This window comes from Panthera onca, chromosome D1, assembly GCF_046562875.1.
Source record: "Panthera onca isolate mPanOnc1 chromosome D1, mPanOnc1 haplotype 2, whole genome shotgun sequence".
Taxonomy (NCBI): domain Eukaryota; kingdom Metazoa; phylum Chordata; class Mammalia; order Carnivora; family Felidae; genus Panthera; species Panthera onca.
In genome coordinates this window covers 98153084-98181065 of record NC_138348.1, presented here as the reverse complement: position 1 = coordinate 98181065, position 27982 = coordinate 98153084, and the positions used below count along the sequence as shown (strand labels likewise).

General features: G+C 56.3%; 1 protein-coding gene and 1 long non-coding RNA gene across 3 annotated transcripts in view; one reads left to right on the top strand and one right to left on the bottom strand.

Annotated features, from left to right (window-relative positions):
- Window positions 1-27982, top strand: part of LOC132660981 (uncharacterized) — a 292245-nt gene that overhangs the window by 214202 nt on the left and 50061 nt on the right. For both annotated transcript variants that reach the window (XR_013550037.2, XR_009601987.3), the window contains 3 exons: window positions 12255-12382; window positions 13335-13435; window positions 14442-14642. This is a non-coding gene — a long non-coding RNA (uncharacterized LOC132660981). The remainder of the gene's footprint in view (window positions 1-12254; window positions 12383-13334; window positions 13436-14441; window positions 14643-27982) is intronic.
- LOC144612898 (uncharacterized) lies at window positions 296-9681 on the bottom strand. The gene is made up of 3 exons (XM_078432846.2): window positions 9446-9681; window positions 8858-8974; window positions 296-1048 (listed from the first exon to the last, which is right to left on the bottom strand). The coding sequence occupies exons 1-3, from the start codon at window positions 9512-9514 to the stop codon at window positions 908-910; spliced, it is 327 nt and encodes a 108-aa protein (XP_078288972.2). The 5' UTR covers window positions 9515-9681; the 3' UTR covers window positions 296-907.

The window sequence follows — 27982 nt, the reverse complement described above, 5'->3', positions numbered from 1 at the left end:
TGTGCATCCCCACACCAGCCCGTAGCGCGGGGCCTCGAGCTCAGGTTTCCTCACCTGCTGCTGGAGCGGTGAACCCTTGGACCTGAGTCTCCAGCCCTGGGATTCTAGCTTCTTAGTTTGAGGGGTCCTGAGCTTCCTTTAACCTCTCAGGGAGGCTCACGTGTTTGGTGACTTTCCTTATTGTCTCTCTGATTCTCTGCTCTGTGACCTCCATGTAACTCCAGGATCCAGGCTGCAGAGAGAGCCCTGCTCACCACCCCCTGCAGAGCCCAGCAGTTCCTCTTTCAGTCCAGGAGCCCCCTGGCAGGACCTTGCTTTGGGCGGGAATCTCTGAACCCTGAGCCCTTAGCACAGTGCCTGGCACAGAGCAGATGTTCAGTAAAGGTTGGTTGAATCCAGCTGCTCAACCGAGCCAAGAGAGGTCAAGAGGAGATGTGAGCATGCAGCCTTGACCTTGGGGGCCCCGTGATTAGAAAATAAAGTGGAGCACCCAGGTGCCCGGTGAGGGCTAAGAGGTCACCCGTGATGTCGGCAGTGAGGCAGCCGCTGGGAGAAGTGTATCCCTATTGGAGACACAGAAGGATAATTGGGGACCATTGGGGCAGGAAGGAGCCCTAACGATTCTTGGTTCCAACCTCCTTGTTTCACAGATGGGGGAAACTGAGTCTCCAAGGGGGGAAATTATATGCACGAGGTAACACAGTAAACTCACGGCAGAAATGAGACTACATTGCAGACCTCCCAGCCCCTGGTGCAGGTGCCTTCTGCACCTGTCTGGCCCACCTCCCCTACCCTTTTTGTCACAGTTTCTCTCCAGCCCTCCGTGCGTTTGTCTCACTGGGAAGAGTGAGGAGGGCCGAATGTACCTGTTGTCCAGAGGCAGGGCTGGGTGTCTAGGGGTCATGTGCTAGGGTGGGGTCAGCTGGATGGTGGCATATTCCACAACCTCTCCAGGCCCTGGCACGGTCGTCCATGACCCTGGCACCAGTTCCAGGGCTGAGGTGTCCAGTTCTGCATAGCGGACATCAGGGTCCTTTAGGCCAGAGCCCTAGAGATGAGGCAGAAGTGCAGGAGGGGGCAAGGTGGGTAAGGACAGGGACAGAGTGCCTCAGGGCCAGGCATCGGGATAAGATGGGGAGGTGTGGGGGTGAGGTGGGTGCATGGGGGAGAAGGGGGGGCCGTGGAAAATTGTGAGGTATGGAGGGAGAGAGAGAACCAGAAAAGCAATCTATCAGTGGCAAGAGAGAAAACGGGTCGGCAAAAGCGTTTACAAAATTGGTCACAAAGCATTTATGTGCTGCTCTGCGAAGCTGTCTCTACCACCTGTAGATCACTGGAGGGCTCTGGGGTGAGTGGAGGCAGAGTGGGTCCTGCCCCCAGCCCCCCTGTGCTTGGCTCCGGGAGATTAGTTTGGCCAACCCTCTCATTTTGCGGAGGGCGGAGACCGAGGCCCACCGAGGGGAAGCGATGTGCCTGAGGTTACAGGGAGGATGCTGGCAGAGCTGTGGGGGCATCAAATGAAACCTGAAGTCAAAAGACCTGGCTTTGAACTTCAGCTGGGCTTCTTGCCGCGGCCCGTCAAGCAGGCGAGCCAACTGAGCCTAGTTTTTCATTTGTAAAACGGGGGACGAAAATTTTACGTGAACTAGCACTATCATGGAAACCTGGGGCTCCAGCTCGTACCTGAGCTCTGCAAGGGGCCACTGCATTACTTCTGACTCTTACTTGGATTGGGGGGTTATTAGAACAAGAGTCACCTGAGGGCAGGGGCTCCTGCTCTACTGTCTACTCCTGCTGTGGCTGGGCCGAGCCCCTCCCTCTCTCTCTCACCTGGCCTTGGTTTCCCCTTCAGCAAGATCAAAGGGTCTCTCAGTGACTTCTGAGGCCCTGCCAGCTCTTAGCCCTGGAGCTTGCCTCACCAGCGCCTCCTCCTAAGCTCAGTGCCAGTGTTCAAGCAGACAGACAGATGGTCCCGTCAGCGGAAGAGGGGTGGAGGAAGAGGTGACTTTCCCAGGGCCTGCAGGGCAGGAGCCTGGGGGCAAGGTGGAGAGCTCCGCGCCATGGGAGGCCAACCCCCTGTGACCTAGGCTGGTGCCCTTTTTCTTTTCCTTGGCTGGGCTGCTTGCATGGCAGGAAGGCTGAGTGTCCTGATTTCATCTGCCTTTCAGCAACGCCCATCCCGTGCCCATCAGTGACCATCGTCAGGGACACATGGCAGGGCTAAGATTAGAGCAATTAGCTCCTGATTTCCCAGAAGTGAAACTGACACCCTAGCGCCTTTCCTTCTGCAGCCCCCAGTGTTTCCAGAGCCTGCCTGGAGGTGAGGGAGGAGGTTGAGGGCACAGGAGGCGAGAGGCAGAAGGAAGGGGGGGCGAGGCTGAAGAGACAGGAGGTCTGGCTCCCAAGCCCTGAGCTGGAGGGCCGGGAAGGTGGGCTCGAGGCAAGCAGGGCAGTGTGTGAGCAGCAGCTGCTGAGAGGAAGGGGTCTCCTGGAGGCAGCGCAGACTCGCCTCATCCCCGAGAGCCCCTGAGGCCAGAGGAGCTGGGACTCCACAAGAGGGGACTCCCCCAGGTGGGAGGGGTGGCCGCCTCCCCGGATGGTGTGAACACCATCCTGCAGAGGCAGGCAATGGACACATCGATGGTTGTCCTCATTCCACACGCCAGCGGTGCCACGGGATGAATGGACCCTGCCTCCTGTCCTTCCCGTCATCATGAAGATGCCTAGGGATGGGTGCTTCAGGTGGGTGGGAGCCCGGGCGCATTCCCACCGAGGCTGTCTGCTCAGAGACCAGTATGTCCACAAAACTTCTCTGTGTGGACCCTTCCCGACCGAGTGCCGTCCGTTTGGGGGCAGCCTTGGCTCTGATCCCCACCGAGGCCTGGGAGATTGGGGGTGATGGCGAGAGGTGGTTCCGGGCTGTCTCACTCAGGGGGGTGGAGGGGAGCTCTCCAGTTCATTCTCTGGGTTCCGGGGGGCGGGGAGAGGTCCCCCAGAAACCCTGGATGCTTCACCTTCTGCCTTGATAGAACTTTCTCAAAGATGCAAAGAGCAGTGACCTGAGCCCTGCTTGGCACGAGCACCTTGTAGGCCTGGCCCTGGCCACCAGCCCGTCCCGGAAGGCACACGCCTCCCGGGATGAGTTCGGAGAACTGGTAGCTGTCACACCCTGAGGTGGCCCCTGGGAAACCTGACCACCGGCTCCATCCCGAGGTCACCCCAAGGTCATCCATGCCCGGGACGTCCCATACTCCGTTTTGTCTGAAACTGTAGCAGCCCTGGAAATACACTACTCGGGTCCGCCGTGCGGAACACTGCTGGGTGACAGCTCTCACCTGCCGGATCCACCGTGGCATTTGTGGTGAGCCTGCTTCCCCTGCTGTTCCCGTCCCTGAGCAGCAGGGCCAGGTGCTGGCGTAGGCCATTCTGGCAGGACTTCTCCGACTCCGGCTGGAGGGTTCCCCACGGGCCCAGCGGCAGCTTTCACAGAGCTGTGCCGCAGCCTGAGATTTGTCCCACGTGCTCCACCCTTCTTCCCCACTCCTTCCTCAGGGCCGGACCTGTGTTGAGGCCAGACCTGCCTTCTGTCCCCTCTGCTTTGGCCTCCACAGGCCTTCCCTCCCAGGGAAGCTCCCGTCCATCACATCTTGTCATCTCTTCCAGGAGGCCTCGAACTAGCACCGGTGACACCGGGAACGGTCCAAGAAGGATAGGTGGCAACAGGTAACCTGGGCATTTGGGCCTGGCAGCAAGGAGGACCTGGGAGAAGCGCCCTGGCGGAGGGGATGCTCTGTCAGGCTCGGTGATTCAGCCGCTGGAGACGTGCAGGAAGCAGTGTCAGGGAAGTGACGGACTTGGCTGGTTATTTGGTGATGCTGGCACTTAGGGATAATGAGAAGCTGGGAGTCACCGACAGCGAGGGGCTCGATGTGAGAGCCGGAGGCCCTTGTAGGGGGTGACAGAGAGGCCCCACCTCCACCTGCAGCCGACCCAGCAGCGGGGCAGATCCAGGATTTGAGAATAAGCATCACAGAGCTCCAGAGATGCTTGGCCAAGCCAGGTGTGTTGTGCTAGGGCTCCGGCTGGGAAAATCTGGAACTCGGGAACTGAGGTGACAGTAAATGGATGTGTCCCCTCAGAGCACACAGGTGGCCCACCCATCCCCGGCAAGAGTGAGCACCATTCCAGGCCGGAAGACGCTGCGGGGGTCTTCCCCCTGCAAGGCAACAGGTGCCTCCCTCGGGAGCTGCCCCACTTCTGTTCTGGGCTGCCAGGCTGATAACTGAAGATAAAGTCTGGAGTGACCCAGCTGGGGACAGCTGGCCTGATGAAAGAGGAGAGATGCCACCCAGGGAGAATGCGGTGGTAGGAATTAACTGGCATGTCCCGGCAAAAACCAGGCTAGCGCTCCTGGGTTGGAGTTGGAAGGTTCTGGATCAAAGGGGCCAGAACCAAGGCTGGATAGGCAAGAATGCTTTTACTTCGGGGTGTCTTCGTGGGACGTGGGATTCAACATCCTGGCAAGGACCTCAGAGAACAGGGCAAATTCATTGCTAGGGGGCATGGCATTTGACGTGCTCATACCGCATTGGACCCTTGGTCTGTGGGACAAGAGCCAGGTGGAAACCTCTGGAAATGCCCCCACCAGCCAAGAGGGCAAGTCAAAAGTGATGTCATTGCTGAGGTCGGGGAGAGACTAATGCTGTCATTACAGCCCAGAAGGATACAGGGGTGGTCTCTGTCTTAGTTCCGTTTAACCCATAGTCTCTGCCCTACAGAAACTGGATGGAGCCCAGAGGAGGATTGTTGGCTACCAGAGGCTTAATTGAATGGCAGCCCCATTTGTAGCTGCTGGACCATCCAAATGCCAGCAGAAGTACTAGCTCGGTGGCAATACTTTGAAAGCCTCCATAGGGTGCTGTGTCCCCAGCAGGGAAATACATGGGTCCGAAGACCCAAGGGAAAACAGGGGTGGCCCCACTGACCATCACTCCCAGTGGCCCAGCGGGGGAAGCTGTGTTTCCCAGCCTCACAACCGTGGGCCCTGGAGGGCAGAGGGCCCCACTGCACACTGAGCTCAGGCTACTACCGGGGCACTTGCCTGCTGGTGTTCAGGCACCCTTCTTGGTGGAGCCCTTCTTGGTGGAGCTAATTGGCTCTGATCGGCAGGAGGAGGCGGGGCTGCTGTCACACAGGGAGGGATATGTGCAGGGCACAGGTGACTACTGGGGCTTCTACTTTAATGGTGAATGGGCACATGCAACGGCCCCGGCTGAGCAGGGTGTGCTGGTCAAGGGCTCAGACCCCTCAGGAATGAAGATTTGGGTCGTGGCACTGGGAAAGCCACCGAGACCTGCTGAGGCGGTAGCTGAGGGAGAGGAATCTAGAAGGGGGGTGGAAAGGACAGATGCGTACCAGCTGTGACCCTGAGATCTTCTGGAGCGACAGGGGTCACGTCCCTCAGGAAGAGGGGCCCGCGTGGCACGGAGCAGACCTCCGTGGTGCCAGGGTGGACCATGGCGGCCGTGGACATGCGCCACTCAGGGCTGCTGTGGGCAGTGTGGCTGACGCAGCCGGAGCTGGATCCCTCGCCGTGTCTGTGCTGAGGTCACAGCCCTCCGGCTGCTCCCACCAAGGACTGAGCATGGCGGGGATCCCGTGCGGGACCGTTCCTGCGGGGGCAGGACTTTGCTAGCGGTGAATGAGTGACTGTGGCTCCAGGACCCTGCGGCCTGCCCCAAACTTTTGTAGAACGTGAGGCAACCCGAGACTCTTCCCACCCAACCCTCCTTCCTTCCCCACCCCCTTCCCAGGTGTCAGGCCTGAAGCAGGGGCTGACAACTCTCCCTGACTGCTCCCTCCTTGGTCCCCCACAGCTGCCCCCCCCCCTCCCCCCACTGCATCTAATCCCATCTGGGTGGCTCCTTCTTGAGAGACACAGTAGTTTCAGAACTCCGTCCCTCCAAAGGTCGTGGTGTCCAGTCTTCTGCTCCGAGCCTGGGCTTTGTCTCTCCTTCGAGACAAGGCAATGTCTCCTCCTGTTGGTCTCCTAGAGTTCATGGCTCCGCTCTGGAGCCTCTGGGAGTCCTTCCTGAGTTCTAGCCTCCGGAGCCACCAAGCTCTTCAAATGGTACCTGCCACGTGAGTAGACTCCTAGCCCAGGAACCTTGATGGAAATTGAGGGCTCTGCTGCCATCTTGGTTAGTGCCCTTGGGTGTGTGTGCAGCACGGGGACTGGGCCGCCCAGGCTCTAGTTGCTGGGCCCCTGGACCCCCTGCAGCCCTCTCACTCTCCTCCCCAGCCCTGCTTCTGCGAACAGTGCATGCTCTCTGCCTGGCTCCCTCTCACCACTTGTTGGGAAGGAGAATTGATGACGACATCAATAATGTGACTTGTATACAAGCTGCACTGCCAACAGACCGGAGCGCCGGGGATAAATCCTCTCCCGGCCCGGTAATTGCTCTGTGAGCCAAAAGGAATTACACTTCTTTTGGCGACAACACCACTGCCTCCCCAGGACACCAGAGTTGACCTCCCTACGCCACCCTACAGGCCATTCTCATGCGCACGCATCCGCCCCAGTGCCCTAGTCGCGTGGCCTCTGGGTTCGGGACCGTAGATGTCCCCATCATCTGGCCCCGTCTGCGCCGTGGCTGATGGGTAGAGGTTGGCTCGCTCTGTTCTGTGTCCCAAGTGGTCTTGTTGTGTTTCTTGAATGCACAAGCTCAGTCGGGGTTTCCTTCAATCCGATATGAGCAGAGGCCGGGGAGGGAGGGCTAGGAGGGAGGGGACAGGGTCGGAGCCACGTGCCGAGGTCTGGGGCTTATAGGAGAGAGGTTGCAGGGGGAGTGTGATTGGGGGTGCGGGGCCGAGGCGGGCTGTCCTGGGGTGAGGGGCTTGTACGAGAGAGGGCGTGTGTGTGTGTTAAGTGTGAACATGTGCTTTGTGGGGGGCTGAGGTGGTGGGGCTGTCCTTGAGCTGTCCGGCCCCTCCTGTGCCCCCAGGGAGGGCTCTGCGTGCCAGGCTGAGGGGGCAGCAGTCAGAGCGCAGGACTGGGAAGTCGTTAGTGGGGACTGGGGCCAGCCGGCTGCAGCTGTCCCGTTACATCACAGCGATTTTTATGCCGAGCCTGGGCCCCTCTTCAGGGGATCCCGTTGGAGGCTTCCGTGACTTTCTAAATCACCAGCCTCTCCCCCCTGTGCCTCAGCCCTCCCTCCGCCCCCATTTCTGCTTCTTTCCCTCCCTCCCCCCTTCTCTGTCCACCCAGGGCTCTGACAAGTTTACGGATTCTTGGCTAGGGCCTGAGCTGAGGAGCGAGGCTGATTTGGAGAATCCTAAACAGGGCATGGCTTTCTCCTTTCTGGAAATATCAGGGTCCCTGCACTCCCTCCTACCTTAACCATGCTCAGGCCTGGGAAGAATGTCCTTTCTCACCGTCCGGAGGAAGGGGTGGGTGAGCCGAATCTCTGTGTTTGTGTGGCCCAAAGTGACACCCAGCAATGAACTCAGAACGCCAGACCCGAGCTCTCAGGGGCTGGCTTGTGTGGTCTCTGGGTCCCTGGAGCTGAGGGACAGCCCGGCAGCGGAGCTGGGCATTCTGTTTCAGACAGGATGCCTGGGGCTGAAGGACGCTCTGCATCAGCTGGTTCCCACCCGGAGGCTCTGCAAGTCTCGAGGCTCCTGTTTTTAGGTGAACTCCCCACCGGTCTGCTCATCCTAGTGGCTGCTGTGTGGTTAGGGCCTGGACTTGGGAGCCAGGGGACCAGGGGTTTGAATAACGCTTTTCCCAGTGCTCTCTGGGTGATGTTGGACAAACCTTGCAACTCCACTGAGCCTCAGTTTCCTCCTCTAGAAAATGGGGGCGATAACAGGACTTAACAACGTAGGTGGTTGTGAGGGTTGAACAGAACAGTGTTTGGAACCTCCCCACATAGCAACTGCTCACGCCGCCATTATGATCCCTTCTGTTGGAACTGACAGGACCACGCAGTGCAGCCTGGGACGCAGGGTTGGGCGTGCACCCTCACTTGGGAAGGGGCTGTCTAGCTGCTGTCTAAGGAGCGGACTTTGTGTCCCCAGCGTGTCCTAGCTCGCTTCCAAATCTCTAGGCTGGCTGAGGAACAATAAATGGCTGGGGGTCTCCTTACCCCCTGCATAGAATCAGAGGGTAGGGGCTAGGTTGGTCCTCTGGGCTTGGCATCCTGGGAACGCTACCCCCACCAGGGGCTGGATTTGGCATCTCAAGATGGGCTCACTTTGGCTCTCCCAGCAGAGAGGGAGGATGGCTGTGCCCTGAAGACAAAGGCCTGGTTCTCTCACCAGTGCCAGGAGAGAATGTGTTATCTTTGGGCCCAGGTGGTCTGGCCTGGGTCTCTGGGCTGGTGCCGTCTAGGTGCCGCCCCAGCCCCCATGTCTGCTGAAAGGCAGAAGCTGTGGGCAGAGATGGCAGCCATTCGAGTGGACGCTGGCCCTCTGAGCGGCTGGGAGTGGGGCCAGGAGGAGGGGCCGCTGCTGGCTTTTGGGTGGTCGTTGGCAGGACTGAGGACTGGGGTGCAGGACGCAGAGATGGAGGGCGGGGCTTGGGGGAGAGAGAGTTGGGCTTCAGGTTGGGGTTCCACCCCACTGGAAGCCCCACTCTCCTGCCCTGGTCTGTCAGCATCCGAGACCCCGCTTTGCCCAGGGAACCCGCTGCCACCATGAAGGGCCACCCCTCCCCTCCCTAGTGGGCTGACCTGTGCCCTCCCTGCCCCATCTCCTGGGCTTCCTCTGCCCTCTTTCCCTCTAGGCAGCTGGGCTCGTGGCCAGGCTGAATGGAGCTGGGTTTGGGGAACCCTCCCGGAGGTTCGGTGGTCCTTACCGAGGGGCAGTAGGAGGGGGAGGTTCCCAGGTCATAGTAGGGGGTCTGCAGGACCAGCTGTTGCATTTCTTTTTCTTCCGGCTGCACCTGCTGCTTCCCTGGCTCCAGGTGGAGAATCTGGAAGAGAAGGAGGCCAGCGGCTGGATACCCGGCCTATTCCCTGCACCCTGCTCCCTGCAGCCGTCTTGGACCCCCCCCCCCCCAGTCTGGTTCCCATGCATCCCCATCCTGGCACTCACCACGCTCGTGGCTGTCTGGGAGGCACAAGTGATCAGCACAGGGTCAGGCATCTGCTGGGTACTTGATTTTTTTTTTTTTTTTTAATGAATGAATGCACCGAGCAGTGGAGGAAGAGCTTCCCCTGTGGGCCCTGGGCAGGGAGGGAGGATCCTAGTTTGTCATTTCTGTAGGGGGAGGGGAAAGCCTGGGCCATGGCCTCTCACCCAGGCCTGGCCTTTTGGGAACTGGCCAGGGCTAGCATCGTGCTGGGGACTGGTTAGAGGCCCATGCATGTGGGAGGGCTCTGCCTTCAGGTGGCCATCTCCCAGTTTTCCTCTCCAGCCCCCCATTCCAGGGCCTCAGGCCCACCTGGATGTCCTCAGGTGCAAGGTGGCTCTGCCTGTGGTGGGGAGGCTCCAGCTTCTGGGAGGAGGGCATTGAAGTCCTGGGGGAACAGAATAAGTCTCACGTGGGGGTTCTGTTCCAGGCAGGCCATCTGACAGTCCTGGTCCCTGACGGCCCCCCAGTGCTCTGCTCCTAGGCAGCTTCCCAGATGGTCTGAGCTTGGGGTGTGGTTACTCAGCATAGCTGGGTAGAGGCTGAGAGTGCCCCTCCTATCTCTCTGGGCATCTCTGCTCCCAGCCCAGCCTGTCCCTCCCTCCAGCCCGGGTATGGGAACCGTGTGAGACTCCGGTGTCTTGGCCTGGAGGACAGTGGGAAATCCCGAGGATGCATTCGGGCTACGACCAGGGTGACGGGAGCAAGACCTCAAGTGCAAAGCTTATGGGGGCCCCAGAAGTCTCGGTCCTCACGATAAATAATAGTTGAATACAATATATTTAAATACAATATATTTAAAACTAAATAAAATATATTTAAAACTAAAATTAATGCAAAAAAGTCCAAGACGAACAAAGTATCAGCATTTTAAAATAAGGTAGGAGAAGGGCGCCTGGGTGGTTTAGCTGGTTAAGTGTCTGCTTTCGGCTCAGGTCACCATCTCATGGTTGGTGAGTTCAAGCCCCACCTTGGACTCTGTGCTGTCAGCACAGAACCTGCTTTGGATCCTCTGTCCCCCACTTCTCGCTGCCCTTCCCCTGCTCATGTGTGTGCACGCTCTCTCTCTCAAAAATAAAAATACTTAAAAAAAATAACATAAAAGTTTAAAAAGTAGGATTAGTATTACTGATTTTTCCTTTCACCTCATGCTCCAAAATAGCTTGCATGATACTATTTCTGATCCTGTCTTGACTTAACATGTTGACATTCCATTCATCATGGACTTTTGCCTTCACCCTTTGTCAGCGGCTGGGGTAAACGTGTGTAAAGCATTTAACCTGTGTGCCTCGTTTCCTCATCTGTAAACCGTGGATTATAATCGCACACCTACTTCTCAGAAAGGGCAGCGGCAGCTGAAAGGGGGCGTCTGGGTGGGCCGATGGGTGGGCTTGCCAACACTCACCCGCCACAGTCCGGCTCCATTCGGTTCTTCTGCTGTCGGTGATGCAGTATGAAGATAGCAAGAGCCACGCCAAGGATGAGGACAATGGCCACGGTACCCCCTAGAAACCTGGCCACATTTCCAGGGTCTTCCTGGGGGAGGGGCTTTTCTAGAGCCGAGAGAGGAAGGTGGAGAGAAAGAGAGGTTGAGAGAGAGAGAGAGAGAGAAAGAGAGGGAGAGGACTCTCGGAGTCAGAGAGGTGGGCACAAAGCAAGCGAACCAGACCCTGAGGCAATGCCCCAGCCTGGTCCTCCTCCCCCTCCCCTGTCGTGCCCGTCCTCCATCCCGCTCCAGTTCTGGGAGGGGCTGGCCCAGTTAGGGTGGGGTAGACCTCCTACTCTGGCTCCCCAGGGCCCCATAATCTCAGGCTCTGATCTGGGGATCTGGGGCATGGAGATGGGGGTGGGGGGTGGGGAGCCAGGGCAGGCAGAGGGGTGCTCAGAGATGGGGGTCCCCACCCCCTAATTCTATCTCTGGCCCTGCAGGGAAGATTCCTGTTGAGGAGTTTAATTTTCTTCCCCTCCCTACCCAATTAAACAAGCAAATGAACTAATTGGTGCTTTGCCCTCCCAGCTCTGGAGAGGGAGGGAGGACCGGAGGGAAGGCAGACACGCCGAGATTGCAGGGGGACCCTGGGTTGGTGGCAAACCAAGTTTGTCCAGCGTGGAAGCTGAAGAACTCAGAGGGCCTCCGTCTAAGCCCCGGGGGCTGTCTGGACATACCTGGCTGTTCTCCCAGGAGCATTAGCCCCACGGTCAGGAGTGGGGCTGGGGTGCAGGAGCTCCTCGCCACCTGCTCTGTGGCGGGTGGGGCAAATCACTCAATCTCTCTGGGCCTGGGAAAGCAAGGCGTCCTGGGGGGTTTGTGAAGGTTTGTTGACTGATTTCTCGGCCCGAGCCAGAGCCACTGGCTGTCCCTGAGGGCGAAGACGCCACGGGGCTGCTGGAAAGGCGTCTATGGCAGGAAAGTGGGGAGCACACGCTGCTTTCTGGCCCGACCCTGCTGCCCCAGGTTGGCATACAAGGCCACGGCCACGCCAGGCTTTCTTTTCCCTCCCTCTGCTGGGCTCCATTTCTCACCTCTGACCCTTACATCATGCAGGGAGGGAGGGACTGGTGGGAAAATCATAAATGCTTCCTCCCCTCTTTCCTCCTTGCACCATATTATGTATAATTAAACACAAGAGCACCTGAATAGGGATGCTAAATTGCAGTTTGCAATAAACATCATGGAGCCAATTTTCCTGAAGCGGGATTGACAAGCACCCGCCTCTCTGCTCCATCCCAGTGCCCTGACTGAGGCTGTTCCCCGGGGGAGACCTCAGCACCAGCCTGGCTCCCAGCGAATCCGCAGCCCCTCTCTGGCTGGGCTGCTGTCCATCCCCAGCCGGTGGGCTGCGGCCCCATTGGGAGGGCAGTGTCTGTGTGTATCATGGGGACTCAGGAGCCCCAGACACCCTGGACTCTGTCTGTCACCCTGAGCAGCACCGTCTCTTCTTGACTGTCACAGCCCCCTGGGTGGGGATAACTGCCATCAGTTAAACAAACCGGCCCCCTTTTCTCCAAACCGTAGCATCTTACCACCCCACCCTCCTTCCTGGCCTTTCTTCCTTATCCTCAAACCTTCCTGCTTCCTCCCCTGCCGTCTTCCAACTCTGCTTCTCCTTTGGTTTTGCAGGCACTTCTTTGTTCCTCTGCTGCGTTCCAGGCACTGTTCTGGTGCCGGGCAACAGAAGGGCACAGGCCCTGCCTCTGAACGCCGCCGGGTCCCATTCATCTTCCTTCTGCCTCGTGGACAGTTCGCAAGTACGGCTGCGCCTCCCTGGCTCCGGTGCCTCCACGCCGGTCCACACCGCCAGCATCCGGACCTAGCCTCCCTGCTCCCAGTCTTGTCCCCTCTGAGCCCTTCTCCACCCTGAGCCTGAGTGACCTTTCTAAAATCAAAACTCATCAGGCTACATCCCTGCTTAAAACTTTCCAAGAGGCCCTCGTGGCCCCAGCAAAGTGTCTGAGCTTCAAGGCTTTGACCTGGACCCTGCTCATTCTGGAGGAGGTGACTCAGTGCTTCCCATGGCTCGGCTTGTGCAGCCCACCCAGGCTACTTGCAGTTTCCAGTGGCGGTGGTGAGGCGGGGGGGGGGGTGGCGGGGGGCGCGTACCCTGCTCCCTCTCTCCACCAGGCTCTTTCTCTCATGCACCCTCCTCGCCAGGCCAACCAGTCCTCTGGGGGAACCCTCCCTTCTCCTTGGCTGGAATGGGCGTCTTCCTTTTCTGATATGACCGTGAATGCGTGTCTGGTTAGTCTCTGTCCCCCTAGTCCTCTGCACAGCACCTAGTATGTGGGAAGTTCTCCGGAAGGGTTGACGAATCAGTCAATGCTCGCTTGAACAAAGGCAGCTGGCGGTTCCTGAGCCCGCCTGTCCCTTGGAATCTCCGCTCCCAGCAGGGGGTACAGAGTCTTCAGCCCCTCTGCACTGGACCTGGGAATTCTGTTTCTGGGGGCACAACCCAAACCTATCTCCCCGTTTCCTCTCCGCACAGCGGAGGCAGGCTGGCGCTTCAAAGGACTGGGTGGGCAGAGCAGTGGGGGAAATGAACAAAGAGGCATTAGCACAGGTACCGGGTCTGGCTCACACGGTTCAGGTTTCTCTCCTCCCACAGCCAGCTCACCATGGGGCTTGGGGGCAACCCCATGGGGGAATCCGGGCAGGAGGGAGAGACAGTTTCACATCGGCCCTGCCTCGGCTCCCTGCTTCCAGGTGACCTCCCCCTGGAACTCTGGAGCCACTTCAGCAGAAGAGGGAGGCAGCTGTCCTTCTAAGGGGCCTTCTGTCGTGCTTACAGTACAGACAATAACATGGTAAGTGAGATTGTGAATGCGCCAGTGTGGGCATCGGGGAAAGGATCATAATGGGTGGGATGCTGTGGGCAAGGCCTCAAAGGTGCCAGGACCAGAGTGGATAACTCTGGTTTTGTTCCCTCCCAGCTGCCCTCTCTGCATGTCCCACCCTCACAAAATAGGAGTGCAAGATCCCAAGAGCCCCTGGGCCCTGCCTGATCCCCCTGGAGGGTGCCCCCCTGGTGGAAGAAATAATAGCAGAGGAAGAATGAGAAATGGAGACTAAGGAAAGACAAGGAGAAGAGATTGGCCTGAAGTCTGGGCCAGGCACCTGGGCTGATGTGGGGTTGGTTTGATCCTCACATCAAGCCTGTAAAATTAGATAAATGTTACTCTCAAGGAGGCAAACAAGACTCAGAGAGGTTAAGTAATTTGCTCAAGGTCACCCAGCCAGTCAGTGGCAGGGTGGGCACCGGAACCTGCATCTGGCTGACATTCTCTGATGAGGCTGCGGGTTTTCTTAGTAATCCTGGTCCCTCGTATGGCAAGAAGCAGTTCCCCCACCCCCCTTGACAGACACATCCCTACCGACCCCCTCGCCTTGGGTTGCTTTGTGTCTGAGCCTCCCCTTGACAGCTGTGAGGTGAGGGCCCAGCGCTGGCCCCAGCTGGAGCCCTGGCACTGAGCCCTCAGACATTCTCTGGTTACACCGGGACGAATCCGCTCCCCCAGCCCCAGCTCCACAGGCTTGAGGGCAGGGCTGGTCACCTACAGGCAGCCGGGCCTGGCTGGGGCTGGAGTGCAGGGCCTGGGAGAGGGGGGATCGGTGTGCGAGGGAGGAGGATCCGGAGAGCATCTCCTGGGAGGCGGGCTGGGTGCTGGGCCGAGGCTGGTTGTGTTGGCCTTATCCTACTGAGAAAGCTCACAGAGGTCAAGTTGGTCGTCCAGAGTCCCACAGCCAGGAACGCCACAGCTGGAATCGGACAAGGTCGACTTCTGAAATCCCTCTTTCTCCTTTTGTCCGCAGGGGCTGGTGTCTCTGTGACCCAGGAGCCCCTCCCCAGGCAGCGCCTGCCCTCGCCCTGGCTCAGGCCCCAAGGACCACCTGCCTCTGGCCTGTATCTAGGGCCACACCAGTGACATCTCCAAGCCTCGGTGTTCTCACCTGTCACATGGTGACGTCACACCTGGCTTTCCTGCCCTCTGACTGAGCAAGTGAAATCCCCAGGTAGGACATAAACACAGACCTAGGTTCCAGTCTGGGGGGCTGCAGGCCAGGGAGGGTCAGGGGCTTCTTGGCTCTTCTTCAAACCAGATCTGCCCTCCGCCCTGAGGCCCCAGGGTGGGGAGTGTGAGGAGCTCGGATCCCACCCAATGTTCAATAATCCCAGCCTGCTTCTCCCCACCACGCTGACTCTCAGCCAGATCTCAGGGGTCCTGAATACCCGCCCTAGGTCAGTGACTTCACAGCATGCTCGCTTGCTCCGCCCCCTGCCCCTCCTTCAGTTCAATAAACTTGTCCCGAGCACCTTCTATGGTGCCAAGCGCTGTGACAGGTGCTGGGGGGCTTGCCCCTGGCTCAGGGGCAGGGAGGGGAGTCAGAAATGTACACAAATAAGCACCGTCTTTTGTGATTCCTCAAAACAAGTCTGTCCAAGGCCCAGGACAGGTGTAGAGAAGATTAGCTCCGGGAGTTCATGGCTTCACACAGGAGGGGCCTTTTGAGCAGGGTTTTGAAAGCGTACGAGGAGTTTACCAGGAGAAAAGGAGACGAGCATTGAAGGCAGCGTGAGGAGCGGTGCAGGGACACGTGTGTGAAACGTGGGCTGTATGAGGGAAATTCCAAGGACTGGATCTGCTGGGAAATGGGATGCAAGGGGAGACGGGCAGGACAGGAATCTGGGGCAGGGGAGGAGGCAGACCCCACTCAGAGGTTTAGATTTTACCCGGAAGTAATGTAGCACCTTCTCTCCTGCTCCCCCTGCCTGGGGACAGAAACACTGCCTTCTCAGGAGCTGGACTGACCAGGGCTCCCTTGTGGTTGCCTCTTAATGAGCCCCTCGGGGCAGCACCCGGCCGTTCTGCTCACAGAGCTGTCCTGGGGGGGGGGGGGCACCCTCAGCATCCTGTGACGCAGGCACAACAGGTGTTTCTGGGGGACCAGGGGTTTAGAGGAGGCTGGGTGTCTGGATTTGGCCCCAGTGCCCCAAGGTAGGACAGGCCGGTGGAGGAGGGGCTGTTTATACTGCCTAGGGCCTGCCTGGTGGGTCAGAGGCCATCTGGCTATTTCCCCAGCCCAGGTGTGCAGGAGTGGCTCCTTCCTGATGGCCAGAGGCAGGTGGCAAGGGCTTGAGCGAGGGCGCTCTGGACCACTCTCCCCTCTCGGGAAGGTCTGAAGGCCCCCCAGCAGTCTCATGGGTACCCCGCATTTCTAAGTGCCAGACGGAGGCAGGGCTCCCAAGATCCGTTTTAACCTTGTCGCCGTACAGAATGTCAACTGTGAGAATACAGGTCCTGATCCACAGGCGATAGGGGGCTTCTGACCGCACAGGCCAGGGCACCACTGAGCCTGGGACAGTGAGGGGCAGGGAGCTTCTGGCACAGCCCTCTGCACTAGGGAACCAGCACTGGTATCCCTGTAGCCCTGTGGCCTTGGCATCGAGACCAAGCTCCCAGCCTGCCCTCCAGGGCCCCGCGTGAACTCCCTGCCGGGCCGCACATCCCTTCCGCACAGCCTGGTTGTGCGTTCCGGCTTGCTCCAGATCTCTGCGTCTCTCTCTCTTTTCAACTCTTCCTTCCCGGGACTCCTGGGTGGTTGCTGTAGTGCCCCACTTGGAGATTGTGGAAATCTCCTCCCCTTTGCCCGGGAGCAGACATATCCCTCTCTTCTCCAGTTCGGCCCCTACGGGAGGCACTTTCCTCTGACCCAGGGAGGTGAGGGAACCCACCCAGAGGGCTGGAACTGATGTAGCCAGCCAGCGGTTACCTTGGACTCAGCCAGGCCTCTGCCTTGGCCTTCCCTTGGGCTATAGAGGCAGGAGGCCTGGCCCGTTAGCTTATAGCCTGAGGTGGCCCTGGGCTGGCGCTGGGGTTGAAGCTGGGGGCGTCCCCCGCCTGCCTCTTCCCTGGGGTGGGCTCCGGGTCGCTCCCTCTGCCTTGGACTGCGTTGCACTTCAGCCCTGTATCTGCCCTGGTGTATATCAGGATTAGCGCAAATAGCCTCTTCTCTTCGGCCACAGAATTTGCTAGGTTCTGAACCCAGGTGGCGGTCCCTTTGCGGTCACCTTCTTCAGACCTCCTAGTTGGAGCCTGGAGGCTCCAGGTTGCTGTAGCCCTCCCTCTCGTCTCCCTCGCCCCTGACTTCCGTTCCGCCTGTCTCGAGCAGACGCGGATTATGGAAGGTGCTCGGCACATAGTCAGCATGTAATACGTGGTCAGTAGTTTTGTTGTTACTATTCGATAAATGTAAATTGATGGTGATGACGTTGTTGCTGACGGTGATGTTGGTGCTGATAATGACAGTGATGATGTTGGTCCCTGGAAGCTTGGCGTCTTTACCCAAAGCCCATGGGCCCCGTTACCCCCGAGGCCACACTGGGATATCACTTTTATCGTACGCATATGCATTTTTACTTCAATGATCTCATTTGAGCCTCCACCCCTTTGCCTCTGTTGTCAGGTGGGTAAGTGGAGGCTCAGAGAAATTTAGGAAAATGCTCAGGGTCACGCAGCTCACTGGTGATGGATATGGGACAGGAACCCAGGCATCCCCTTCCTCAGGGCAGTGCTCTGACCCGCCCCCTCGAGGACCCTGACTGGGGCCTTTTTCCTGCCCTCTGCTGCCTCCATTTCTAGGTATGTCTGCGGAGGAAGACAGGCCAGCTGTCTTGAGTTTGCCGCTTATGTAGCTGTATAATCTTGGGCAATTAGGAAACCTTCTGAGCCTCAGTGTCTTCACCTGTAAAATGGGAATAACAGGGTTGCTGTCAGGTGTAAGTGAGGTAATGGATGTTCAGGCCCTTAGCACGGTGCCTGTGCCTACTTACTGCTAGGAAGCTTTGTTTCTAGGAGGGCAGGGACATGTCTGCTCCTTGGGCAAATCCCAGGCAGCCGGGGCTCTGACCTCTGCTCTAATCCTGTCTGTTGGCCTCTTAGCCTTGCCCTCAGCTTTCCCTATACTTTGCCAGTCGTGACCCACAGACCCCAACTTGCGTAGGGCCGTGCGCGGGCTCTAGGACAAGGGGTCAGGGCCTCCCACTCCGGGTGAGCATGTGCAGTGTGAGAGACTATGGCACTCGGCGCACCATGTTCGGCCATCTGGAATGTTCTCCCCCGTGTCACCAGGCCTCCCAGCCCCTCCCAACCGGCTCTTCACACCTTGAGTTGTCATTAGGAGAAAAAAGGATCCCGAAGAGGCTCACTTTCCCAGAAGCTCACCCCCATCACAGGGTTTGTCAGAGCCGCCTGCAAGGTCAGGACCAGCTGGAGAGAGTTACTGAGATTTCACGCACATTCCTAGGGGGAGGAGGACTATCTCTCTGAGGGGGATCCTGCCAGGCAGGGACCTGACCCCCATCCCTCTCTGAGGGAGGGGATGAGTGAGGGGTATGCAGCCAGGGGGTAGGGCTGGGGGCACAGGGAAACCATTTATCTGCCTCCACCCCACAGGGCACGGTCGGTCTGCGGTGTAAGCGGTGGTGGGGAGGGCGGGGGTAAGAAACAGTCTGACTGCCCCTCCCCCACTCCAAAATACACACTACCCCAGGTCTCAGAAACAGCCTGTCCTCTGAGCCCCCTGCTGCCCGTTCAAGGGGGCCCATCACTCCCTCCCAGTCTTGGTGGTGCCCAAGGAATCCCTCACCCACCCCACGAGGCCCAGGGCTTCCCCCCTGTGGATTGAGGATGGCCTGTGAAGGGCTGTACCTCTCACAGGCTCTTCTCTTCCTGATGACCCTCTCAACAGGCCCCGACTCTGGGGTGGGGGTGGGGGTGGGGGTCCTCGACCCCCTCCCCCCACGCCACGTGGCCCTGCCAGCCTGAGCTTCTTGCCACGCCAATTACTACCCGTAGGGCCAGGTCATTCTGTCACTTTATTCTACTGGGACAAGCTGAGCATTTTTCAAAAGGAACGTTACTAGGAAAATAAGAACAGGCAGGCAATAGGGGCCCCTGGGTGGCTCAGTCGGTTAGGCGCCTGACTTCTGACGGCGGCTCAGGTCATGATCTCACCTTTCTCGAGAGTTGGAGCCCGCGTCGGGCTCTGTGCTGACAACTCAGAGCCTGGAGCCTGTGTCAGGTTCTGTCTCCCTCCCTCTCTGCGCCCCTCCCCCGCTTGCACTCTGTCACTCTGTCTCTCTTTCTCAAAAATAAATAAACATTAAAAAAAAAAAAAAGAACAGGCAATATAAGAACACAGGAGTGGCCAAGTTCACGGAGAAGCTATTTCTTCTCCTGATGTAATTTGTCATCCAGCCACAGACTCACTAGGAATCTCCGAAGGTCAAGTGCTGCTGGCAGAAAGCTTGGGCTTCCCTGGAAGGAAGTGAGGTCCCTGTCATTGGAGGTGTTCTAGCAGGGCCCTGATGGCTCCTTGGTGGGAGGTGATTTTGAAAGGTCAGTACATAAGGAGGATTCTTTACATCCACTCTGAACTTCAGGGTTTACGTAGGGCTTTCAGCTCTTTTCTGATGTCTTTGGTATAATCCTAGAAAATAGAATATGGATCACTGTCACTGTTTTACAGGTAAGAAAACTGAGGCATAAGAGAAAAGTGGCTTTTTCAAAGGTGCCTCGAGGTAGTGACCACCCTGGCTGGGATTCACATGGGGAGGCCCCTGGGGTACCCCGAGCTGCTTCAGCTTCGGCACCCCCCCACTCTTGTTCTGCCCCCATCAAACTGGAGGTAAGGGTGGCCCACATTTGCAAGGTACTTAGGAGGTGGCCAGAGGTGATTCTGGAATTAATGGCCTTCAGCAGGGACAGTGGAGGCATCACTTCCCGCAAAGGGCATATTAGCATGACAGACTGGGGTGGGGATGGAGGTCTCAAGGCTTCTGGGAGGGGCTAGGAGGGCAGGGGACCAGAAAGGGTAGAACTCCCAAAACAAAGGCAGGAAGCCGAGGGGCAGTCTCCCTGGGGGTGATGAGTGTTGATGGTCTAGCAGTCTGTCCATCCCAGGCAGGGGGCCCTCCATCATCTCAGGACCCCACATCATGGCCTCTCCTTGTAGAAAATCTCCCACATCAAATGTAGAATGAGAGTAACCACGAACCATGTGGCGTTATTGAAACGAGAGGGGATTTAGATATGAAAATGCTCATGCTAAAATGTAATGACCCTTAATGGCTTTTCTCTGGGCCTTGCCAAGGTGGCAGGCACAGAACCCCTCCACTCAGGAGGGGCTCTGGTTCTTAGAGGGGGTGTGTTGGGGCAGGTTGGCCATGAGCTTCGAAACCCTAGGGGGCGCAGAAGACTCCAGAATTCTGGAGGTCTCAAGAAGGACACATCTAGGAAGGCGAGGAGGAGCAGGCCAGCTTAGTTCCAGCAAGTTCTATGAGCGACACCATGGGACGCCTCAGAGAGATGATTTGAGTCATCTGTTTTCCCCAGGGGAAAACAATCTCAAAGAGAGAAGTGGGGACACCTGGGCTCCAGGTCCTTCCTGGAAGAGACGCTGGAAGACATCTGATGAGGACTGGGCTGTGAGACTTGGGTGGGGGCGTGGGGCTGGGTGGGGGTGGCACGGAGAGGGTATTTCCTGTGCTTAGGTTCCTCAGTTTTTCCCTACATACCCCTCACGGTGGCCCTTGAAATAGGGGTTCTCATCTCCGTTTTATACTCCTGGTCTCAAATCGCCAAGCTAACACGACACAGATTTGGTGGCTGCACCCGGGCCTGTGTAACCCCAGAAGCAGGCCTGCCCGCCAGTGTTCGCAGGTGTCTGGGCTGTGCTTTAAGGCCCTGGAGCACGACCTCGGATGGGACTGTGTGTGTGTGTGCAATGTGTTTTGCAAGTTACAAACCATTGCGAAATCGTGAGGCACGGTGGCATTTTGGTTCTTTTTAATGTGAAGTTCGGTACCTTGCAAAGAGCACTTGGCTTGGAGTCAGAAGGCCTGGGTCCAAGTTATGAGTCGCCTCCTCACCACCTGTGTGACTTTGGGCACGACACTGAACTTCCTGAGCCTCTGGTTAATCATCAGCTAAATGGGGCCGGGAGGACCTGCCTCCTGCTTGCCTCCCCAGCTGGCCGTGAGAATCCTGGGGCACAGAGCTTCCCTTCCTGCAGCCCAAGGGGCCTGGCCTCGTCTGGTCGATTCCTGCTGCAAACGTTTGCACGGAGGTCCTCCCGGTGCTGGGTGTTTGACGGCTTTTGCAGATCATTTCCGCTTTGCCACGTCATCTTTGGTACGACCTTTTTCCAGGAAACCTTTTCCCGGGAGCCCCGCCTGCCTCGGATGACTCCATCCGATAGCAAACATCGTTCCCACAAGCCCGGTTGTACCCGCCTGGGGCACTTGCTGCTTTGTGGGCGTACTGAAACTTGTGTCAGGCCCAGGACACCCCCCCGTGCGTTAGGCTGGTGTGGCCCCTTCTCCTGGCCCTCCTCCTACCCTGTCGTCAGGACGTGGCTCTGATCTTCAGGGTCTTGATGGTGGCAGGCAGTGCGCACGCTGTAAAGCGGTTAGAGACACAGCTTCTGCGGCCAGGCCGCCCCCTTCCCGTGTCAGCCGACTCTGTCACTCAGCAGCTCCCTTCATGTCTTCGTTTCTGTGTCTTGGGATGATGGCACGAATACCACCTTACCTCCCAAGGCTGAGGTAAGGGCTTCTTATCATAAAGTCCTTTGAACAGTGCCAGGCACTTAGTGAGCCATATTGTAAGTCTTAACTATCAGTAGAAGCCCTTGGGTCATTCTGTAATTTCCAAACATTACGTAACGGTAAGGAATTCTTACGGTTATTAGCCTTCTAGGACTCAACTTCCCCATTTGAGGGTTGGGGCAAATGATCTTTGAGGTTCCTCTGGTTTTAGTGACTTATAATTCTAAAACAGGTAGGTGAATGTCTTGCTTGGGACCCGCATGTGTTGCGCTGTAGGGACCGAAGCACAGGGCACGGGGGTGACACCCAAACGCCCAGACTTTGGGACAGAGAATCCGGTAGCTGGAAGGTGATGGCAGAAAACACGCAGGAGGAGGGGCAGACGTTAGATGGTGAGCCTTCCCAACCAGGGCGGCCCTGTGTGCTGTCTTTATCTGGAGCCTGTAGGAAGGCCAGGACCAGCCAGTTGGGGGCCCCAGTTCCCAATGGGGGGCTGGGATGCCTCCTGAAAGAGCTGTTTGTAAGGGACCAGCACTTCTCACTGACCAAACCCCCCAACTTTTTCCTTCTGTGGAGGAAAACCCTGGAGACAGACAGATAGCGGCCACAGTCTTTCTTGGGGTTCTGGCCTTCCCCCGACCCTGGTACTCCCTAAGTGGGTTGTCAGAAGAGACATTCTCACCCATTCTCATTGTGATCTTCTCTGTTGGGGACCCCTTCTCTGCTCTGCTCAGGTAGGTCTTTGCTCTGTTAGCAAGGCAGATTCTTCACTTCTGTGCAGAGGAGGGCAGAGCAGGGAGGCTCAGCAGCAAGCGGGGTGAGAACAGCCCAACGGGCTGCTGTCCACCCTCCCACACGCTCCCACTGCTGCAGCAGGCCGGACTCTTCTGGAAGCTTCCCTGGCCACTATCACCCTGGACACCTGGTCTCAGGATCACTTGTAGTAGATAGAGGTGATGGATGGGGTGTGGTGACTCATCACTGTCCTGCCGGGGAGCTCTGGGGGACCTGCCGGGGAGCTCTGGGGGACCTGCTACCCCAGCCCTACTTGGTGTCTGGGAGAGGCTGCCAAGCTCCCGTCCTCCAGGCTCTTGGTTCTCCATGCAGATAGGCATGGACTCAGGTGAAGAGCCTCGCTGGAGAAGTGGCCATGATGGAAGGAGAGCCTCAGTCCCAGTCCAAGGCTCTTCCCAGTGTCTACCTGCCTCTTGCCCGTCCTCGGGCTCTGACATCCCTCCAACCCATCACAGCCATCAGTGAAAACTGCATCCGGGTGTGGCTCACCGTCCCCTGCCCTCCTTGTGAAACCCCAGGAAGCCCGCATTGCTTAGGAGTCAATCCAGGCAGCAGAGGAAGGTTTCCCAGCTGGCCCCACCCAGCATGGCCATTATGGCACCTCAACACCTCATCGTGGCCACAGGGCATCACCCTGTTTTGTGTCAGGATTGGCATTTCCTGATCGCTGGCCCTTCCTTCCCGCTACTCGGGGGCTCCTCCAGAGACACACCATCCTCTCTCCACTTCTGGCTCTCCCCATCCTGTCCTGCCTCCCCAGTGCTTCCTGGGCCCCCCAGAACAGGGACCTGAGGAGGATCACAGCGTAGCTGGATGGATGCCAACCCCTCCTCCTGGGAATGCATGACAATGCATCTTCAAGCTTTTTTTTTTTTTTAAAGTCCCTTCAAAACCCCAACTATCAGATAGTCATACGAAAATGTGCTTGACATTCTTAGTCATCAGAGAAAGGCAAATAAAAATCACAATGGGATGCCACTACGCCCTTGCCAGAATTGCTCCAACAGAAAGACCAGATGCTATCATGCCTAGGCAAGGAAGTTGAGTAACTAGACCCCCTCATATTCTCCTGATGGGGGCATATCTTGGCACAACCACTTTGGAAGACTGTTTGGTTGTATCTGCTAATCCTCATTCTACTCCCAAGTATATACCAAAACAGCAATGAACGTCGTGTGCCCGAAAGTTACATATAAGAATGCTGTAGCAACCTTATTCATAATTGGCCCAAACCGGAAACAACACACACGTATCTGTTGATGACAGCATAGAAGTAATACATTGCAACACATTCACACAATGCGATATTACACAGCACGCAAAAACACTCCACGTGGATATATCTCACAGATATCATATGGAGTGAAAGAAGCCAGGCGGACAAGTAATTGCATACTTTGTACGATTCCATTCATGCAAATTTCCAAAATAGGGGTATTGTCTGGGAGGGAGCTTGAGTGACCGTCTGTGTCTTGTCTGAGGGGGTAGTGACGTGGGTGTATACATGTGCAGCTGTACCCTTAAGACTGGTATGCTCTAGGGTCACCTGGGTGGCTCAGTCAGTTAAGCGTCTGACTGTTGGTTTCAGTTCAGCTCACGATCTCACGGTTTCCGGAGTTCGAGCCCTACATCGGGCTCCCCGCCGACAGTGTGGAACCTGTTTGGGATTCTCTCCCTCTCTCTCTGTCCCTCTCCCACTCGTGCTGTCTCTGTCTCTCTCAAAATAAAAAAATTTTAAGATTGGTATACTCTATTGTTGGTATGGTATCCCTCACCTTAAAAAAAAATACAAAAAGTTAAAAACAACAAAGAACGAAAACCTTACATGGAGCCTTGGTGGGTAAAACAGGTGGAAGCCAATACCCATCCTCTTGCTTCCCACATCAGGAGCCTCCTGGGGCATTTCAGCAGATACCACTCTGGAGGACACGCTGGAAGCTTTTACCCCGGAGTAAACACGGCCTCAGGGGCCTCAGTCAGGGTCCTGCCTCTGAGGGACACATCCTAGCTTCTCCATGCCCTTGTCCCTCCCACAAGATGGCAGGTATTATGGGACGATGCAAATAATGGTGGTCACCACCGAGCCAGGAAGGCCCAGAGCTGGGCAACTAGCTGGGACTTGGCAAGTGTCCTAAAACCTGATGTCATTTCCATGACAGGTTCCGTTTGCCTGCTGTAGTTTGCTGCTTAGGGCAGATAGGCAGGGGTGGAAAGAATAGTAAGAGATAATTCTATCCCCACTTAACTTGGCTGAGCACTCACTCTGTTCCAGGCATTGTGTCAAGTGCTTTACAAAGGGATGATTCTCCTTTAATCCCTGCAGCAGCCTTCTGTGGTAGGTGCCACTATTATCTGCTTTACAAATAACTTCCTCTATATACAACTGTTTTTATTCATCTCAGCAGTCAATTCATGTAGCTTGAGTTATAAAGCTCAGGGAAGGCAAGCAACTTGCCTTAGGTCCACACAGCTGATAAATGGTACAACTAGGGATGGAATCAAGGTCAGTTGGACCCTGAAGCCTTCCTCTTTCCTTTCACCAGGGTTTCAACAAATGTCTGCTGTGAACTGAACTGATGATAGAATCGTCTAAAAGGACCACAATGGGCTGAAATACTGACCCAGATCATTAAGATAAATGGATAGCAGAGAAATCACCACATTTAGAGGGAAAAGTAGACAGTACAAGTACTGAATAAGAGAGATCTGCTTAGAAATAGCACACATGAAAAAGACTCAAAGGTTTACTCATCCATCCACCCATCCATCCACTCACCTATCCATCCACTCACTCATCTACCCACCCATCTACCCACCTACTCACCCATCCACCCATCCACCCATTCATCCATCCATCCATCCATCCAAACCATCCATCCATCCATCCACTCACCCATCCATCCACTCACCCATACATCCATCCACCCATTCATCCATCTGTCCGTTCATCCAAACCATCCATCCATCCACTCACCCATCTACCCACCCATCCACCCACCCTCTCACCCATCCATCCATCCACCCATTCATCCATCCGTCTGTCCATCCAAACCATCCATCCATCCATCCATCCATCCACTCACCTATCCATCCACTCACTCATCTACCCACCCATCTACCCACCTACTCACCCATCTATCCATCCACCCATTCATCCATCCGTCTGTCCATCCAAACCATCCATCCATCCACTCACCCATCTACCCACCCATCCACCCACCCTCTCACCCATCCATCCATCCACCCATTCATCCATCCGTCTGTCCATCCAAACCATCCATCCATCCACTCACCCATCTACCCACCCATCCACCCACCCTCTCACCCATCCATCCATCCACCCATTCATCCATCCGTCTGTCCATCCAAACCATCCATCCATCCATCCATCCATCCATCCACTCACCCGTCCATCTGTCCATCCATCCATCCACCCACCCACCCACCCAGAAGCTTAACCACCAGGATGGAGCCCATGCCACCAGGTGTTTCATGTCACCACTATTATTGAGGTCAGCTGGGTTGGGTATATCCACGGTGTAAGAGGAATAGGCCAGGTTCAGGGAGGACACTCAGACAATCCTTCCACCCCTCCATCTCCCATTCCTTGCTGGTCAGATCAGTTCCAGGGAAGACTATTTTATCCCTGGTCCTCAGAATGAGAGGGAGCTGGTTATGTGTTGTTTTTCCAAAGAGCTGGAGTATCAGATTATGTTTTTTTTTTAAAGACAATTTTTTAGGAGCAGTTTCAGGTTCACAGCAAAATTGAGTGGAAGATATAGATATTTCCCATATACCCTGTGACCCCATTATGCACAGCCTCCCCTACTACCAAAATCCCGCACAAGAGTGGTACATTTGTTATAATCCATTTTGTTACAATCAATAAACTTCTGATACATTATGACCACCCAAAGTCCATAGGTAGAGGCAGGTGGGGGGATGGGTTAAATAGGTGATGGGGATTAAGGAGTGCACTTGTGATGAGGACAAAAGTCCATAGAGTCCAAAGTCCATAGGTAACTGGGATTTTTAAAATTTATTTATTTTTATTATTTTTTTAAACATTTATTTTATCTTTGAGAGAGAGAGAGAGAGAGAGAGCGTGAGCAGGGGAGGGGCAGAGACAGACACACACACAGAATCTGAAGCAGGCTCCAGGCACAGAGCCGGATGCGGGTCTTGAACTCACGAACCATGAGATTATGACCTGAGATGAACTTGGATGCTTAATTGACTGAGCCATCCAGGCGCCCTGGTACCTGGGATTTTTGATGTGGCTTTGAGAGCTTGCTCTATGCTGAGCATTGCGATAATGCTTTTCTACAGCTACTGGTCACCTGAGCCGAGACTTGAACCCAGGTTTGCCTGACTCAAGTCCAGGCTTCTAACAGATGTGTTGCTAAGTGGCCTGATGTTTCGAGCAGAGGGATAAACACATGCGGAAGAAGTTTGGCCAGGACTAACCATCTCCAAATATTTGAAGGACTGTCCTAAGAAGGCCAGGCCAGCTTCTCAGGGAAATACTTGGACCCGTGGGTAAAACTTAGTGGAGGGGGATTTTGTCTGAGTAGAGGAGTTGCCATATGATGGTGGGGCTTAATTCGAGAGGTAGTGAGCTGCCCGTCCCCAGAGGTACCTGGGATGCTTGAAGCAAAACCCTGCCTTAAGGGAGGTTGGGTCATTCCACCTACAAGGTCTTTTCGATTCTCGCTTTGATAACGTTTAGTTGTGTTCAAGCTTTATTGAGCACTTACTGTGTGGCTGCCCCGGGCCAGGCGCTGCGGATGAATAAGCCCTGATTCTAGCCTTCAAGGGGCTTCCAGCCTATGGGCAAGGCAGCTCGTATGGCTCTGTACTTGCCTCCAGGTACTGGCCTCCACTACAGTCACTAGCATCCAGGGTCCCAGGTCTCAGAGGTGATGATGATGGCGATGATCTTGTCATGACAATAAATAGCATATTGGCGCCCCAAGCTCTTACGTGCTTATCCACTGCATCGCCCACCTAGCCACCCCTGGATCCAGTCTCCTATCTCAGGACCTGCTTCTTCCTCATGATTGACACCTGGGGTGGCCTCTGCCTCCACACCATTAGAATCTCCTGGGTAGCTTGTTGAGAATACACCTGTCTGGGTCCAACCCCCAGAGGCTCTGACCCTCTTCATCTGGGGTGGGGCCTGGATATTTGCGTTTTTAACCCCCGAGTGATTTGGGTCTGTTCCCCGGCCCGATGGAGCCAGTGATGTGTGCGGATGGTGCCCTGGAGCTGGTTCTCGAGCCAAACAAGGCTATTCCTGTGCCCTTCCTAGCGGAGTTCAAGATGAGCTTGGATGCACCAGGCCGGAGGGGCCAGCTTGGATGAGGCCCCAGGCAGTGGAGTGTGTGTGCGGAGGGGAGGGAAGAGGGCAGGGCCTGTAGCTTCTCATCTGGAGGTTGAGTGTGGAGCTAGAGTGAGGATTGGCCTGGCTCTCCCATCAAGCCTGCAGACCAGGGGAGAAAATAGGGCGTGGGGGCCCACAGAAGCCAGTACCAAGGTGGTGCCCAAGGATTGCTCCCCAAAAGTATCTGGCCCTGGGGGCAGGGCAGAGGTGCCTCCAGGAGCCGGGGCTCCCCTCCAGCTTGCACAGGAGGCCTTGCCCCTGACCCACCTACCTCCCATTCTTCAAAAGCATGGCAGATATCACCCTATATTGTGATTTATAATAAGAAGCACGCATTTGGTCTTTGTCCTGGTTCCTGGCACAAAGCTCCTACAACCCTTGGAATTTCCTAAGCGATAAGAGCCATAAAAGGTGTCTTCACGCTCAGAAGAAATCCTTTCAGCCACACCTGGGTTTAAGTTAATGAAGTTTGGAAAACACCTAAGAATGGGGGCTGGCTGCCAGGGGAGCCAACCATGTGATTAGAAGTTTGGAACTTTCTGCCCCACCTCTGACCTCCAGGGAGAA